Source organism: Helianthus annuus, chromosome 12, assembly GCF_002127325.2.
Source record: "Helianthus annuus cultivar XRQ/B chromosome 12, HanXRQr2.0-SUNRISE, whole genome shotgun sequence".
Taxonomy (NCBI): Eukaryota; Viridiplantae; Streptophyta; class Magnoliopsida; order Asterales; family Asteraceae; genus Helianthus; species Helianthus annuus.
In genome coordinates, this window is record NC_035444.2 from 71,645,423 (window position 1) to 71,663,005 (window position 17,583).

At 34.5% G+C, this 17,583-nt stretch overlaps 1 protein-coding gene across 4 annotated transcripts; it reads right to left on the reverse strand.

Moving 5' to 3' along the window:
* Positions 1-9,448: 9,448 nt before the first annotated feature.
* On the reverse strand, positions 9,449-12,902 carry LOC110895299 (E3 ubiquitin-protein ligase KEG). Of its 4 annotated transcripts, none has more exons than XM_035980627.1 (5): positions 12,418-12,902; positions 11,929-11,996; positions 10,659-10,890; positions 10,332-10,489; positions 9,449-10,257 (listed from the first exon to the last, which is right to left on the reverse strand). In XM_035980627.1, exons 1-5 carry the CDS (start codon positions 12,427-12,429, stop codon positions 10,029-10,031), a joined length of 699 nt encoding a protein of 232 aa, XP_035836520.1. In that variant the 5' UTR covers positions 12,430-12,902; the 3' UTR covers positions 9,449-10,028. The 4 variants fall into 4 exon arrangements, with proteins under 4 accessions (XP_035836520.1, XP_021998278.1, XP_035836519.1 ...); XM_022142586.2 differs by having other exon boundaries at positions 10,659-10,995; XM_035980626.1 differs by having other exon boundaries at positions 11,929-12,020.
* Between the last annotated feature and the right edge of the window lie 4,681 nt (positions 12,903-17,583).

Sequence of the window (17,583 nt, forward strand, 5' to 3'; positions counted from 1 at the left end):
AACCACGACCCCTAAACTTGGATGACCTTATTTCTTTTACGCAGCGTGAAAACGTATCATACCATGCCAGATCCTTAATTACCTGAAATACATGTAAGTTGGAAAAAATCAACAAAAAATTGTTAAGCAAGTTCATGTGTAGTGAGTAAGTGAAAACCTTTGTAAGTATAAAATCCTGGTATGTAGCAAATAAGGAAAAAGAGATCACCAATGGTTTGCAAGGCCATTGATATGTGTGAAGTGCAAGTAGGAAGGCTCAAACCTAGCAGACTTATGCGATGGGTACAAAGTCACCCCGAGGTCCGTTATGCTGGGCCTGGGGCTGGGCTCGCTCCACCCAGATAGATCTACCGCTCCTGCCCCTCGGTCCTACCCTGAGGATTAATGACCTCAAGTTTCCGCCTACCCAATTCACATGATCTAAATAATAACCCTCCTTAGGCTAACCATACCATATAAGAAATATTCGTAAACATAGTAACATGTATTTCACCCCCGCAGTTCAGAAAACTGAAAACAGTTAAGAGAAAAGGGGGACATGAACTCACAGTGGTGCGTCTCTACCAAGTATGTCTCCAAGTCAAGCAGCTGTGCAACGACCTACATGTAGTAACTCTATTAGAAGGACGGCCGTGCCTTAGCTTTATGGTTTAAGTTTTGGGAAATAGTTAGACAACTATTTCGTGTTTACATTCTATGCATACTTGGTAATTATTTTCCTTCCCAAGGATGGGGAATTTAATACATGTGTGTTCGAAATATATTATTAAGTCTCACTTAAAATATATCTTATTTCTAACTTCAGAATATAAATATTTTTCTCAAAAATATTATATTTTTATATCACATAATTTTCCCAAAATAATACTTTAACAAAAATACGCGTTCATAAATATTTCCGTAAAATGCGTAAGTTACGTTTTAACGATCGAGTGGTAATAATAATTACCGGTGTAACTTATATATTTATAGTGAAAGCGTTCGTATTATTTTGGATTCGTTAACGTTCGATAATATTATTTTTACCCTAAAAATAATATCTATACACTTCACAAAGTAATTGACAAGTGACGTTGTGAAAAATATATTTACTAAATATATATTTATCACGTTTAATTTTGTGAAATCCCACCTCCGATATTTTGTAATTAAAGTCGTGGCGAAACTTATATTTTGAAAACATGTCGAAAAGTATTTCTAACACTTATAGTGAAAATAATTCTAAGTGTTAGGTTTTTGGAAAAATTTCGCCAGAGTTTCCTCTGTAACTGGAGGTGGCCACGCTTTCAAGCGTATCATTTTCTTTTATAAATCAAATCAACCATTTTCTTACTCAATCAAAACAATATTCAACACAACAAACTAGTTAATAAACATGTAAATCGCATAAATCACATGAACTTGTAGTTTTCTAAAATTATGAAGTAAATCCCATTACTTTTAGCGGATCTTTATATAAATCAATCCGATTTCGTAAAAAAATTGCTTTTAAAGAAATCCCGTCTTTACATCTTCTCGTCATCTTTTACAAAAATTGTTATTTTGTCGAAACTTTGTGCTACACAAGTGTTTACACACTTGTGTGTTTTGAAAATCATTCTTGTTAGTGTAAGATCCGTCTTTAGAAAACATGGTTTCTTTGATACTTGGTTCTTTGAAAATACCACTTGTAGATCCGTAGATCTACTAGTTTTAAACACTATTTCATAAGCAAAATCGTTTTTACACAAGTTCATGATTTGTGCGTGATAGAGTTTCATCCTTTAACCCTTGTTACTTCTAAAACAACCTTATGTCATGATCCATGAACATGACCAACCCGGGTTAAATGATGATTCGAGCTACCACAACATAGATCAGGTCCAAATAATCACACAAATCAAATACTACAAGATTTACACAACAAACAAGCTTTTAACCATCAATATTAGTGTTTTTAGTAGACTTTTGTGTGTCATCTTGTAATATTACGAGTTTTAACCGTTACAAGTCATATTAACCATCTTAAAGTAGTTCGAGAAGGTGATTTAAGCAACTTACTACTAGCTCGAGGCTAGGGAAGAATCTAGGCGCGAAATGAGAGGATAAAAGCAATAGAGTGAGGTCCTTTGAGCTCCGAATGCACCAAGCCTCCTTATACGGGATCCTTGACGTTTGTATGAACTTGGAATGTGATGAAGGAAATCGAAAGATGGAGGAATGATATAGGGGGTGTTCGGCCGAAGCCTTCTAGAGAGAGAGGGAGGGTGTTTTGGTGGAGAGTTGTGAATGTTATGTTGTGAATGATCAAGTGTGCCATTTCATGTTCTTATAGACAATTAGGATGATTAATATCCAAGGGTTCTTATGCCTTCTTGATACTAGGCAAGAAGATTAAAATAATACATTGAAGGACATGGTATGTCCCCCTCTTGGGGACGGTTTGTTAAGGGGGCGGGGGGGGGGGGGGGTAGTTTGGTTAGTTTTCAACTAATCATTAGTTAATAGTTAGGATAATCTAGTTAAGTTAGGGGTTAACCCGGTTAGTAGTGTGTTGTGCTTTATGGCGGGTGTTGGGGTATTCAGGGACCCTAGCTGGCTCAGAAAAAGACAAATAATGTTATTAACAATATTTTCATGTTCCGGGTAAAGTCCGGTTGTTCGGTTGGATAGTAATTCGTTAAAGCGCTTAACAAAGCTTTAGGATGTCGTTAATACCATTTTTAGTGACACAACTTATTCCCGACACTTTGGAAAGTGTCTAGTAATATTTTTCTCATGTTTTGGCACTTTATTAGTTAGCTAAAAGCTGGATTGTTTATTAAAGTGCTGAGTTTTGTGCATAGTGTACGTTTTAGGCACATCCAGTCATTGTAACTTATTCCTAGAGACGCAGTTCTACAATCCCTTGTATCCCTACACTCTCTATTAGTGTAGCAACTATCTCTGGCTCATACAGGCCTTAGAGGCTATACCTGCCTGGTGCTAGTTATGACAGCACGTTCAATAGGTTATCCGTTCATTGTGCTACTGTGCTTTTGGTGCATCAAGGTTGTCACTAGGGTGCTGTAAGCAAAACATGGAATGACAGCAAGTAAAGTAGGATGCAAGTAAGTACATGTATCAGCATTCAAGTAGCAGTCTATCCATAAATTCAAGTAAGCACAGTAATTAAGAAGTGATCAATTATTAATTAACTCGTACGGATACCTGCTTTGGTGAGGGTTGTCACAAACTGCACGAACAGACTCCCCCTTGAATGTTGACGGAATCTTCAGTGAGAGTCTTCATCATGACGACTCTTCAATCTTGATCGGTCTTCTTTCTTTCTCAGCATGTACCAGGATCTCTCTCTGGCTCTAACCTCGTCAGACTCCCCCTTTCATCATGCTGGGATCGCTGTCTGGAATTAGCTATCACCTTGAGTTCAAGCCCTGGCTTTAATTCTGTTTATGACCACTACAGGTTCTGAAACATTTCGTAGCAACAGGATCAGAAGCCTAGCTTCTTCAATAATTCCTGCACACATTTTCTCACCAAAAACATAAGTTTTTACTTAAATCAATAAGAAAAACTTACTGGTAGCAACCTTTCAATCATAATAGTTACATCAAGTTCAAATTAATGACCTTGATTAACTAAATTTAACTTCTTTCTCAAAACAAATATTTCTTCAATTCAACACACATTTTCCAACCCAAAATTCATCCAGCTTAGCACTTTTGAATTTTGAAAATCAGCTCTCCAACATCAGTTGTCAAAAATCTTTTTGGATTTTAGATTTTTTTAATGAAAGCTGTAAAGAAATATTCACAAACAATATTTTTGAGAGTTTGTGTTAGGGAATCATATCAGCTATTGACAAATTACAAGTACCATTAAGCTTTGATTTCATATACAGAATTAAACAATTCGCTTAGATTACCGATATACTGATCCTCTTAAATTTTCACACAAATTTCATTCTGTTCAGGATACACATTTAATGTTTTAAGATCTTAACTTATACGCGTGTACCATCTCAGAATATACTCATGTATCCAAACTACTATATTCAGTCTTACAGGTGAGTGCACACTAATGATATCTGTAAAGGGGTAGATGCGAAACCGTTCATGCAGAGAGATGATGGCTCGACTTTAGGTGGGTCCCCTTTAGGAGATCTTTTATTTAAACAGCACATGATTAGCATTTTTCAATGTTTCATCATTTTTGTACTGAGGGCTGGCTTTATGATTAAAGCTTATGCAAAGTATTATACGAGGATTAGGCTATTGCTTCCGCAAAATCAGAAGTCCTGGTATAATACCCCAGATATCATCACGTACAAAGACCTAGTATATCAGAAATAGCGTCTTTCAATTAGGATTCCAGGGGTTACCTATATATCCGAGAGATGTTCCCCACGAAATAAGCAAGTTTTTGATTTATGTTTATATCCCGATCAAATTTACTAAATGTGTAAAAACCTATCAGCACATCATCAGCGAGATTGCTTAATGCTTTAAAACTTTACATTTCTTTAGCACACTGCAACTGTCTAGCTGATGTACTATCATTTTCCCTTTTTCACAACAAAACTCATTTTGAAATTTTTTATGTTTTTGGCATTTTCAAATTTTCTATTTTTTTTTTAAATTTTACTCCCCTAAAATGAAAATATATTTCAATTTTGATTTTCTTGGAAAATTTGAAAACTGTACAAATAAAGAGACAAACTAATATCAAATCGCTTCAATTCGCTATCCACTTGGCATAAACAATCAGAACTCCCCCTTACAACAAACTATTTTCCCATTATGATTTCAAAACACTTAAGTATGTTTTAATCAAAATGATTTTTCAGGAAAAATTAGTTTTGTTGTTACCACTCGTAGGATAGGGGTTACATTCATCATTATGTTCCTTTTTAACCACTTGAAAAGATTTAACATTTCCCAATTTTCTCAACATAATCACTTGAAAGAAAGATAAATCAAGTACAAATTAATGTCTCTGATTAATCTTTTGAATTTCGAAATGTCACCGAAGTGAATTTCTTAAGAAATGTGCCGATTCTTGCTCCACACTTACCAACCTGGGAGCTCCGGCAAGTCAGGTTTTTTTTATTTAAACAGATTCACCCAAGCCTGACGGTCCTTGGGTGATTTTGAATTTTTGTTTAACAATGGTGGAAAATTTTCATCATCCATTGTTAAAACAGACTTTTCAGCTTTTACCTCAACAAATGGCTCTTCTGGTTTTGACGAACCAGATTCATCGCCTGAACGTGGCTCCTTTGACTTTGACGAGTCAAAATCATTGCCAACAACTGGCTCCTTCATTTCCGGGAAACAAATTCATCACCAGGAAGTGAACATTTCACTTTCTTTGTTTTGTTAATCTTTTGATTAACCACTTTCTCTTTTTTTTATTATCCCGTTTGTCCTCAGATTTGTATCTAATCAATTCGTTTTGCTTGATTTGTCATTCTTTGGGGACAAGATGATTTATCAGAACTGCTGTCTGATTTTCCTGATGTATCCGAGGACAAAATCCTTTCGAGATACTCTCGTGCTTTTTTCCTTTTCTTCCTCAGTCTGTCTTTCTGCCCTTGTGAAAGCTTAACTTTCTGTTCTTGAACTGTCTGTTCTTTGGGCTTTTTATTGACATTGACTGGTTTCCTTGCCATTTTCTGAGATTCAGCCCTCGATCTTCCATTTGATCTCATTGGGCAATCTCTTGCAATATGGCCTTTGATTTGGCATTCAAAGCATCTTCTCGTCTCAAACTTCCAACTTTGGCTGTTAACAGCAATGTGTCCTTGAACACCACATGTGTAACACACTCTATTATCATACCATTCTTTACTATCACACCACACACTTAGATCGTAGCATTGTTTGACTTTGTGGTAGTCATCACTTCTCTTGTAGGCTGGATTTGTCTTTTGAGCACTGTGGTCAAACCCGCACCACTTATTACCAACTGTTTTTGAGTTTTGTTTTTCAAATTTTTGTGGTTTTTTATTACGATTGGATGATTGAACTGATGATCCTTTATTTTCTTTTTGAAAATTTTTCAAATTTTTCTCATTTTGTTTTTTTTTTCCACTTTCTTCTTCAAAGGTTTTTGCTTAGAGCATTCTCCCTTTTCAGTTGATTGTAGAACAGTTTCTTGAAATTTTTCTTTTAACTTCAAAAATATTTTTCTTTTCTCATCTTCATCATCAGTTTTTCCATCACAATCTTCAATTTTGACTTTGTCAAAATTTGTGACATTGTCACTTATTGGAACAGAATTGATCCGTTTTAGACAAAGATGATTCAGAAATTCTGAAGAGGTCACAAAACTTTTCAATTTCTTTTCAAGCTCATCAATTTTATTTCTTGCATTTTCAGCTTCATTTTCAAGCTGAGAAATTTTCTCAAGATGAGACTTGATTGTCTTTTCATTTTCAATTTTATTCTTTTCAAGAACAGATTTTTCATTTTCAAAAACTTTTATTTGTTCTTGAAATTTTGTTTCATTTTCATTCAAATTTTTATTTTCAAGTTTTATCCAAAAATCTTCATTTTCTGAAGATTTTATTTTATTTTCAAAAACTTTTTCTTTTTCTTTTAAAGATTTGTTTTCTAATGTCAAACTCTCAACATCCTACAAGAGTTTGACATTTTCAGATTTCAATTTTTCACAATTTAAGCGCATCTCAAGAATCTGTTTATCATCGGTTTTCTTCTCATTCTTCAAATTTTTGATTTCCAATGTCAAACTTTCCGCATCCTTCAACAGTTTGACATTTTCAGCTTCAGATTTATCACATTTAGAGCACACTGACTTAGAATACGAAGATCCAAGCTTTTCAGATTCTTCATTCTTTGGAATTTTCTCTTTCTCTGTCCTGAATGTGCCTGCACAAAAATTTTTGACAAAAATAAGAGGATTCATATTTTCATCAATGTAACATCCTCTTTTATTGTCATATTTCATGATTCTTTTTGCTGCAAGACATATACAGATTCTTTTATCTATTTCAGCAATTACATCCAAATTCATTTTATCTAGATTCCCAAAATCTATTTTATCTAGATTTCCTCTTATTTTATTCATCAATTCTTTTTTCTTCTCATAAGTCTCATAACTGTGTTTTTTAAGTTTCTTGATGAAATCAGATGGATGTAATTTTTAAAACCCAGAATCCTGTTTTATATTTTTCAATACATCATCCCATTCAGTAGGTAATGCATCTGCAAGCTTTGCTACTTTTTCAGTATCTGTCAACTTTATCTCAAACATTTGCAATTTGTCAAGTAAATAATCAAATCTGCTTTTCAACTCATCCAATGTCTCATTCTTTAGACACACAAAATCTTTAAGTCGGAGAAACCAAACATTCTTATCATCTTTTTCATATATGCTTCCTTTACACCAACCATATCCATCATTTAATCTTTCAAGATAATCATTTTCCTTTTCATCAAACATTTTTATCAATTTAAAACAAGCTCGACAAATTTCACACAATATAAAGTTTCAAACGAAATTATCAGATTCAAGCGAAATCACTTTCAAACGGAATTCCCTTCAAACGAAATTATCTGTTCAAACGAAATATCCTAATTTCGTTTGAGGTGACAGCCTTTCAAACGGAATTGTAATTCCGTTTGGAATTATCAAACGAGATTACTCCTTGAAATGAAATTACCTAATTTCGCTTGATCTTCCCAAACGAAATTACCCTCTTCGAACGAAATTACTAATTTCGTTTGAAACCTCTCAAACGAAATTACAAACTGGTACGGAATTAGCCAAACGATATTACAGTTTGAACGGAATTAGTAATTTCGTGTGAAATTACTTGAGATTTTCAAACGGAATTAGTAATTCCGTGTGAAATTACCTCAGACTTTTCAAACGGAATTAAATGTTCGTTCAAAAGGAATTAACAAGTTAGCCCATTTTTGTCATTTTTACTTCGACTTTTGATCTGATTCTCTCAAGGGTTTGTTAAAACAGTATTTTACACACAATATCAGAAAATCAGTCCATTTTAACTGTCACAACTTGATTAATTTTGAAAAGAAGGTGTAGAAATCAGAATTTTCTAGCGAAAACGAGCTAAACGGTAAGAACTCTTCCTCCTGAGCTCTGATACCACATGTAGGATCGTTTTACCGACCAAACGAGTCGTTCAGAAGAGTACTCAGACAGAATCAGAGGCGGAATTCATTGATTCGGTCTTTGTTTAGCTTGAATTCACTATTAACAGTCTCGTTTATTGATCTGATAACAATTTACAGTATGGAGACACTTCAATAGGGCTTCGCCGTTGGAAAACACCTTGCTAATTCCGTTGCAAATGACACGGACCTAGCATCTATTTATAGACAGGTAATTCCGCTTGAAGAAGACTCATGCGGAATTACTTTACAACCAGAATTAACCATTCAAACGAGATTACATGTTCAAACGGAATTAGGCAGTTAATTTCATGCGGAATTACCATTGGGTAATTCCGTGCGGAATTACCTCCAAGCCTGATTTCGTATGATTTCTCGTACAACGTGCCTAGATCTGTCAGTACTAATCTAAGACTCGAACGAAGATGAAGTCGACAGACAACTACACCAACAATATACACATTATTAATGTATTGAAGAAGAATACTAAAAGAAACATAAAGTAAAACAATACTATTGTAATAATAATAATAAAAAAAACAAATAGTAATGATGTTAATAAATAAAAGAAAACTAACATAAAAATGTAAAACTAAAAATAAAATAACAAATAGTAATAAATATAAAAATTTATTCTTAATTTAAAAAAAAATTACGATCAACTGGATTAATTTATATTTTTGTGTAAGCCAACATTCAAAAAGGGCATTGTCCTTACCATATTCATTTCCAATCGTGACCAATTTTCGGATATAAAAGTCATGTTGTGAATAGTAACCCACAAGTAATCGAAGTTTGAATTCACCATTCATTGATTAACTAAATTAATTTATATTTTTATGTCGGCCGGCATTCATAAAGGGTATTGTCCTTACCAAATTCATCTCCATCGATGACCAATTTTTGGATATAAAACTATAAAAGTCTAGTTGTGAATAGTAACCCACAAGTATTGAAGTACAAACGATATGTCATCAAAGATGTTTCACGGTTTATTTATCTATTATGTTTTTGTATAAAGTGACACAATTACCTTTTCCTTATATTATTACTAGTGGGAAACACGCGCGTTGCGGCGGAGCCACTGCTTTTATTTTAATATTTAGCCAACAGGTGATCGGCATGTGAGCAGAGTATAGGAAGACTTGTGTAGCGTACGATGTGATGTATAATACATTATATGTTCTTGTCCTACTAAAGCATCTTATCTATCCACAAATATTAAAGTATATTAGTATACATTATCAACATATCTTACTTAAAAACCAGACCTTTGACCACCAATAATATCCAACATCAGCAATGGTACAAGTTTTTATAATATAATGAATCAACTTTGTTACTTGGAAACAGGCCACAGTAGATATAACACCATGGGTTCACGACCAAACGACTCAAAAAATATACTTTTTAGAAAATGGAAATTATATTGACTTACATAAATATAAAGCTAGTTTTGTGAGGATTCATATATCACCTGGCAAATCATTTCATAATTTGGTTCTTCGTTTAAATTGTCAAAAGAGCCTAGCTACATGACCAACCAGATGCATAACAAAAATACAACATATAATTCTTTTTTCAAAGACGAACTTTTAAGAAAATGTGAAATACCATAGTAAGAAAATTTACAAACCTCAAGGTCTGATCAGTTACAAGCACCCAGATCTTCTAATACATCAATAATTATACTCCCATGTGCAGATTAGCTTGACCTGGTACTTTGTGAATTACCACATATCGGCGACATCTCTACCATTGGTCGCTTCTCCTGTTCGATTGCCAACTCCTGCTATATAATACCACATCACCGCTATGCAATGAGGCGTTAATTACCATCATTGTGACCGACCATCAAGAACTTGTCCGTCGCTTTCACACACAAATACACTAACCTCTCACTTGAACCCTGAAGACTGAAGAGGTATGATCCCGAATCACAGATGCACATATGTTAGAGGGACCATACCACTCCACGCTGGCAGACTTGCCACACGAGAGAATCCGGAAGATTCTAGAAGGTACATCTATCGTTTCAGAAATTTCTTCAGAAGATGCAACTTCAATCCATCTTTTCACAATGGCTACATTCCATGTTGTGACACATAAGTGTAGAGGCCTATGCAGTTGTAAAACCAATTTATTAGGACACATACATCTATAAGAAAAAAGGAAATTTGATTGTGTACTTACGTTAGATTCTTCGAGTTTAAGATACCCATAGATTTACAGCCCCCATGTTCTAATATAACAAGAGCACATTCTGTATACTTTTTTGTCACGGCTCTATGCAGTACAGATTCACCTTCATCATCAATTGTGTTTGGATCGGCACCAGCCAATAGCAATTCCTGTTATTATTTATTAACAATATTATTATGATCAATAGATTAAGAGGGTTGTATACATTGTATATATAGACTTAGGGTGGCTTTCAATCCGTTCGACCAATTTGACCCGTTTGAATCAAAACACAATCAAAACCATATATTGATAAGTAAAGTTCGTTAAAACACTTACGCGCATGCAATCGGGGTGGCCATGATATGCACAGACATGAGCAACAGACGGGCCAAACCCGTCCCTCAGCCTAGATCTGACATTAGCATATCTACTAAGAAGGGCCCGAACGCACTCTTGGGATCCAGCTGCAAGCGCGAAGACAAGTGGCGGGTCCCCATCTTTATCAAGAACATCAACGTTGACCTCTGGATAACTTAAAATAGCCTCAAGAAGTTCAGCATTGCCCCGCCTGCATGCCAGATGAAGAGCAGTTTGACCATCAGCATTTTTTGCTTCAAGCAGAGAACGAAATGAGTTGCCATCGTTTTTTGATGAGGCCCTTGCTAACAGCTCACTTTAAGACATAAGAGGAACCGTATAACATATCATTAAACGAAAAAAAAATCAATGGTAAGCATTATAAAGCACATACAAAGGAGTACTAAGTACTGACCTCACACCAACTTATGTTGTTTTGGCACACTTGCAGCTTAAGTTACCAAATAACTTTATACAACTAAAAAGACTATAACTACGTAGTAAAAGTTTCACTATCTGGTAAGTTTAATAAGCACACCCATAATGTGCAAATCCAAAACCACTAAAACTATATGATAACACTTCACATGTAGTAGATTTGCATGTTTTTTCGCTTAATCTAAATGTGTAGGCAAGAATCTTGGAGATGTGAAGAGGGAGTGTTCTTGATAAAAGTTTCACTATCTGGCAAGTTTAATAGGCACACCCATAATGTGCAAATACAAAACCACTAAAGCAATATGATAACACTTGACATGTATCGTGTCAGTTCTCGGTCCTATACCAAATATAACCGAATACAGCCGAACTTATTTAAACTGGACCGAAAATTAAAAAAAAAAACAAAAAAAAGGCCCAGGCCTGTTAACTAAATAATATGGACCTGTAACCTAATCTATCAACAGGAGGGAAGCATTCAAATACCATAACTGAACATCAAGGACACAGGGTCAACCAATCTCTGGTCTCCTACTCTTCTTAAAGAACTCATGAAGGTGTTCGAGGAATTGAGATAAAGTGGCGTGAGACCAACTCTAGAAAAGTATGGAATTGCAAGCTTGGATAATTTCTAGAACGAAACTTAAGTATTACACACCGGATTTTAAGCTTTGATGATTGGTCTCGGGTAATCACACAAAACCGACGACCCGATTTTAAGCTTTGATGTGGTTATTAAGTATACGTCTCATAAACATTTGTTACATAAACCTTCATAACGGCAATAACAAGAAGCTGTTAATTTACTTACCTCCAACTCAGTCTCTGCAAGACCAGAGCGGGATGAAAGAATCCAGTGAACCGGCTTCCTCCAGTACCCTTTGAAAACCATTTGCCCAAACACTTCAATTTAAAATAACAATAAATAAATATATAAATAAGCAAATGAAAATAGCCTAGAGGTCATACTGATTTAGCTTAATTACCTTAGCAGCCTCATATTCTGGATCAAGAGTGAGAAAAGGGTTAATTACCAGGCTCTCATCATATTACTACGCATTTTTTTACAAAACACAAGTAACTTGATTAAATTTCCAGGTTCTAAGCTTTGTTTATTTTATTAATTGCAGAATAAATAATAAAAAAGAAAATTTTATATTAAATACCAATAATCAATTTAGGGCAAAACACTTAGACCATATAATCAGAAATCAGAGTCATTGCCAATTCAACCAAATACTGTAAACTTAAAAAGATTATCGCGTGAAAAGGAAATCTCTAAATAGAGTATTTGCATTACCTTGGAGAACATATTGATTTAAAGGCGAAGATAGCTCTGTCTAAGAAGGAGATTTCTCATTTCAGGTTAGGGTTTCCAAGGAAATAGCCCTCATACACCATTTGGCTTTTCACCTCTCTCTTTGTCACCATAATTTACACATCAATCATCTCTCTCTCTTCACAGGAAACGTAGGGGTTCGCCGGAAAACTGTTGGCCGACTCCCCTTTTCAGTCGGTCTCTCTCGGTTGTGTGTGTTTTGTAAAGAAGAGAACCGAACCATATGACCTAATCGTATGAAGAATACACCAGCAATCTCATCACCGGAACCCCCATCCCTATTGTTTCCATCTTCGTTCTCCGACCAAGTGACACGATCACTGTCATCGTCATCGGCTCGTCTCACCTTCTCCATTGCCTCTCTCTCTGTCCCTCTTTCCCGTTCTCTCTCCCCTCGGTCTTTCACTCTCTAACCCCTGCTCTTCTCTAAATATGCGAGAGTGACGATTGAAGTTACAGGTTATAAATGTATCAGTTTCCATTGGTGAAATCTCTTAATTGCCCCCATGGCGTCTTAAATTTTTTTTTTTATTTAGCTTGTTTTTCCTTGTAAGTAATGCTTTAAAATTTATACCTTTGGTAAAGTTACAATATTGTACATCACTTCTCCTTTTTATAATAGTATAGATAGATAGTAATATAAAATAACATGTTATAAAATTATGAAAATATCATTGTATGTGTTTATATTTATTTGCGTTTGGAAAGAGGTTTGTCAAAATAAAACAATTCAAATATAATTATTTGTTTTCTTCAACCTAACAAACTGAATCCATATTGTCCGAACAAAAGCTCTACAAAAACCGATATTTGTTAGTGCCAGTTTTATTTTAAAAAGTCATAAACTACTATGATTTCAGCCATAAACACACCTAAAACCTACAAATAATAGAGTGAAAATTACTAAAACACTATATTCAAACCCTAATAGTCTATAAAGAAATTTCAAACACATTATCGTAGGACTATGAATATAAAACACAATATGATAATCAACATAAAACACAGTAATGTTTGTCATTCCATAATCACAGTCTTATTATCCAAAACATAACACCCACATATATGATGTTTTAAAAATTATAAATAAACATAGTGTGCAAATCAGTAAAATACATTATATACACATTATTAATGCATTGAAGAAGAATATTAAAAGAAAAATAAAGTAAAACGATACTATTGTAATAATAATAATAATAATAATAATAATAATAATAATAAATAATAATTAAACAACAAATAGTAATGATGCTAATAAATAAAAGAAAACTAACATAAAAATGTAAAACTAAAAATTAAATAACAAATAGTAATAAATATAAAAATTTATTCTTAATTTTAAAATAAAAAAAATTATGATGAACTGGATTAATTTATGTTTTGTGTCGGCCAACATTCATAAAGGGCATTGTCCTTACCGTATTCATTTCCAATCGTGTCCAATTTTCGGATATAAAAGTCATGTTGTGAATAGTAACTCATAAGTAATCGAAGTTTGAATTCACCATTCATTGATTAACTAAATTAATTTCTATTATATTTTTATGTCAGTCGACATTCATAAGGGTATTGTCTTTACGAAATTCATCTCCATTAATGACCAATTTTCGGATATAAAACTATAAAAGTCTAGTTATGAATAGTAACCCATAAGTATTGTAGTACAAACGATATGTCATCAAAGCTGTTTCACAGTTTATTTATCTATTATGTTTTTGTATAAAGTGACGCAATTACCTTTTCCTTATATTATTATAGTAATATAATATAATATAACATGTTATAAAATTCTGAAAATATCATTGTATGTGTTTATATTTATTTGTGTTTTGACAGAGGTTTGTCAAAATCAAACAATTCAAATATAATTGATTTTTTTTCTTTAGCCTAATAAACTGAATCCATATTGTCCGAACAAAATCAGTACAGATACTAATATTTGTTAGTGCCAGTTTTATTTCTAAAAGTCATAAAATATTATAATTTCAGCCATAAACACACCTAAAACCTACAAATAACAGAGTGAAAATCACTAAAACACCATATTCAAACCCTAATAGTCTATAAAAAAACTTCAAACACATCATATAACAACTCTTTGAAAACCCATTAAAATACTCCTATACGTCCTAAAATACACCCCGTGTACAAAAAATAACCCTAAATACCTTTATATAAATAAAAATAAAATAAAACAAAAATTATTGGTCACTCGCGGGGCGCGACAAAGTTAAGCCAAGTCGTCGCGGGACGCGACAGCATGACACCAGGCCGCACCCTATGTTGCCACGTGTCCCCCTCCGTGTCGAGTCTACCTGGTGATTCGCCAAGCCTAGGCCCTAGCCTAGGGTCCTCGCGGGCCGCGAAGGCCTATCCTTGTATATGTTGCGAGGTGCGATGGACTTCGAAAACTCATATAAATAGGGCAGGGGTGGCACAGTTCACCTCCGCTCAACTTCTTTTCTCTCTCGACACATATAGTGTAATATTGCTCGAGTATTATACCCCTTAAAAAGCGAAGTTCTGCCTCGTTGTAAGTATTATAACCCCTAGTTGCATATTAGTTACTCTGCCCGATTGATCTAGAGCCTCGTAACGCATGTCAAGGCTCTGCCTGACTCAGTCGTTGGAGTTCTGTCTCGGGGGTATAGCCAATGTAAATTTGGTTATCTTACTAACACGTGTGCATTGTTTAATTTTAATAGATTATAACCAGGAAGTCACCAGAAAGCAGTAGTATTGTCTAAAATAGCAATGTGAGTACATTCACTTCTTGTAAACTGTTTTTACAAAACCTCAATTATTTTAAAATATAATTAACAGTGATTGAGTCTATGTATTCTACAATTACTGTCAGTATGTTGGGGTTTTGTAAGCATTACTTGTTACTACATTATGAGTAGCAGCATGACCACAAGTCAGGATTGACAGTACCGTGAGTGGTAATTGGGTAGATAAAAACATTGTAATCGCTCTCAATACTGTAATATTATAAAAGCTTATTTTGATTAAATTGGGATGCACTCGCCAATATGTCTTGCTGATAAAACTTTTTAAAACGCGTTTCAGGTAACAAAATGTGAAAGCCAAATAGAATCCAGCTAGAGAGCACTGAAGGCTTGGAAAAGTGGCTATAAAAGTTACCTAAATAAGAAAGAAGTTTTATTTCAATAAATTAGGGTTTATCCCTATAAACATATTGTAATGGAAATTTGGGTTTTTCCCATGTATTTATTATTATAAAAGTTTTGTGTTTAACTCTGATAAACTATTTTCTAACTACGGTCCTGATGTTAATTTTCGCTACCAAATTAATAAACACCGATACCACTAATACTGTACCCGCGGCCGCCCGCTCCCTGGGTAGGGGTCGGGGGCTGCGACAGAGAGTGGTATCATGGCTACAACCACTAATTTAGGCCACAGAAGTGTTCTGCTGACACCAAGATTTTTATCAATTATGTTAGGAAATAACCTATGCGATTATGTGTATACATGTATTGTTTTGTGTTATTTGACAATCTGTTAGTTTACAGTATGAGAGAGCAAGGTACGTCTGACGCCTATCGTCACTTAGCTAGTTCTCCCAAAAGTGAAGGGACTTCATCACAGCCTACTCCTTTGGGGTATTCTGCTGACACTGAAGAAGGAATCTTCATTTTTAAGGCGCAATCCGAGGAACCATTCCCTTTGAAAAAGCGAGGATGGTTTAGTCGGGGAGCACATAAGAGGAGAAAATGAATGAGAAAGTTACAACAACAAAGAGCATTAGCAGCAGCCAATAGGGAAGTAAACGCCCAAACACAAGAAGCAGTTAATAGGCGGTTGGCAAACTTTCATATACTAGCCACCACTGCAGTAGATCCAAACCTAGATCTGATAATTGCACCACAACCACTGCCATTATTCCCAACCCAACCAATGGAAATAGAACTTACCCAAGGAAACCACATTCCCATACCAGCATTTGACCCTAACGAGATACCAAGAATCCAAGCACCTAATCCTTTAGCATATGATCCACGGGAGGATGACCATAGGCATTACCAGGAACCCTATCCACAGGGAGAACCGATACCAAACCCTGTAGCACAATATACCAACCTTAATCCTTTAGATCCATATTGGAATGCCGATTAGAATGTTTAGGAGATATTAAACAACTCGTACCCATATGGAGAACCTATATCACAGTACCCTAACCTAGTACCCACACCACTGCCATCCATGAGTGAAGAGAATGTGCAGGAACTCTGCACATTTGGTGAGGAATTAGTGGAAGAAGGAGAGAGGATAAAACAGATAGGAGAAAAGCTCGTGTAGAAATACGACAAGCGAGAAATGCAGTTTTGGATGAATAACGCATAATAATAATAATAATAATAATAATAATAATAATAATAATAATAATAATAATAATAATAATAATAATAATAATAATAATAATAATAATAATAATAATAATAATAATAATAAATACACATATATATATATATATATATAAGTGTGTGTAGTTTGAAAAAAAAAATCCACTAAAATAGATAACCTAATATCTATCAATGCATAACTAGTAATGTGTTTAAATTTCCGTTGTAGATTGTAATAGATATATATACCAAAAAAGTAAAAGTCGCAATGCTCGACGATTTTGATCAATTTGTTTGTGTGATTGTTTGCATTAAATCTTATTCTGTGATATTAATACCTGATAAATGTTTATAATCCAGATGGACAACGAAGTAAATCAAGAAAACTAGAATAATGATAATAATGGAAACCAAGTAGATAACAGTGCCATCCAACATATAGTAGCACAAGGAATTATAGACGCTATGCCATATATCATCAAGACTGTTAAAGAAGCAGAAAATAATAAAACTAATAGTGGAAGTAAACGACCACCTACTGAACCCAGTCACAACGTGAATAATGGACCGCTACTCCAATTACCTATTCCAAAAAGAAGAAGAACCATGTCATATTGTTGTTCTTACAAAGAATTCTGGTCTTGCAAACTGAAGGGATAAGGTCCCAAAAACCCTGCACCGGTGTTCAGGACCATACCATAACTTCACCAACAATGAACCTCTTTCAAGGAACCTTGAGCGGCAACGCACTGATTCC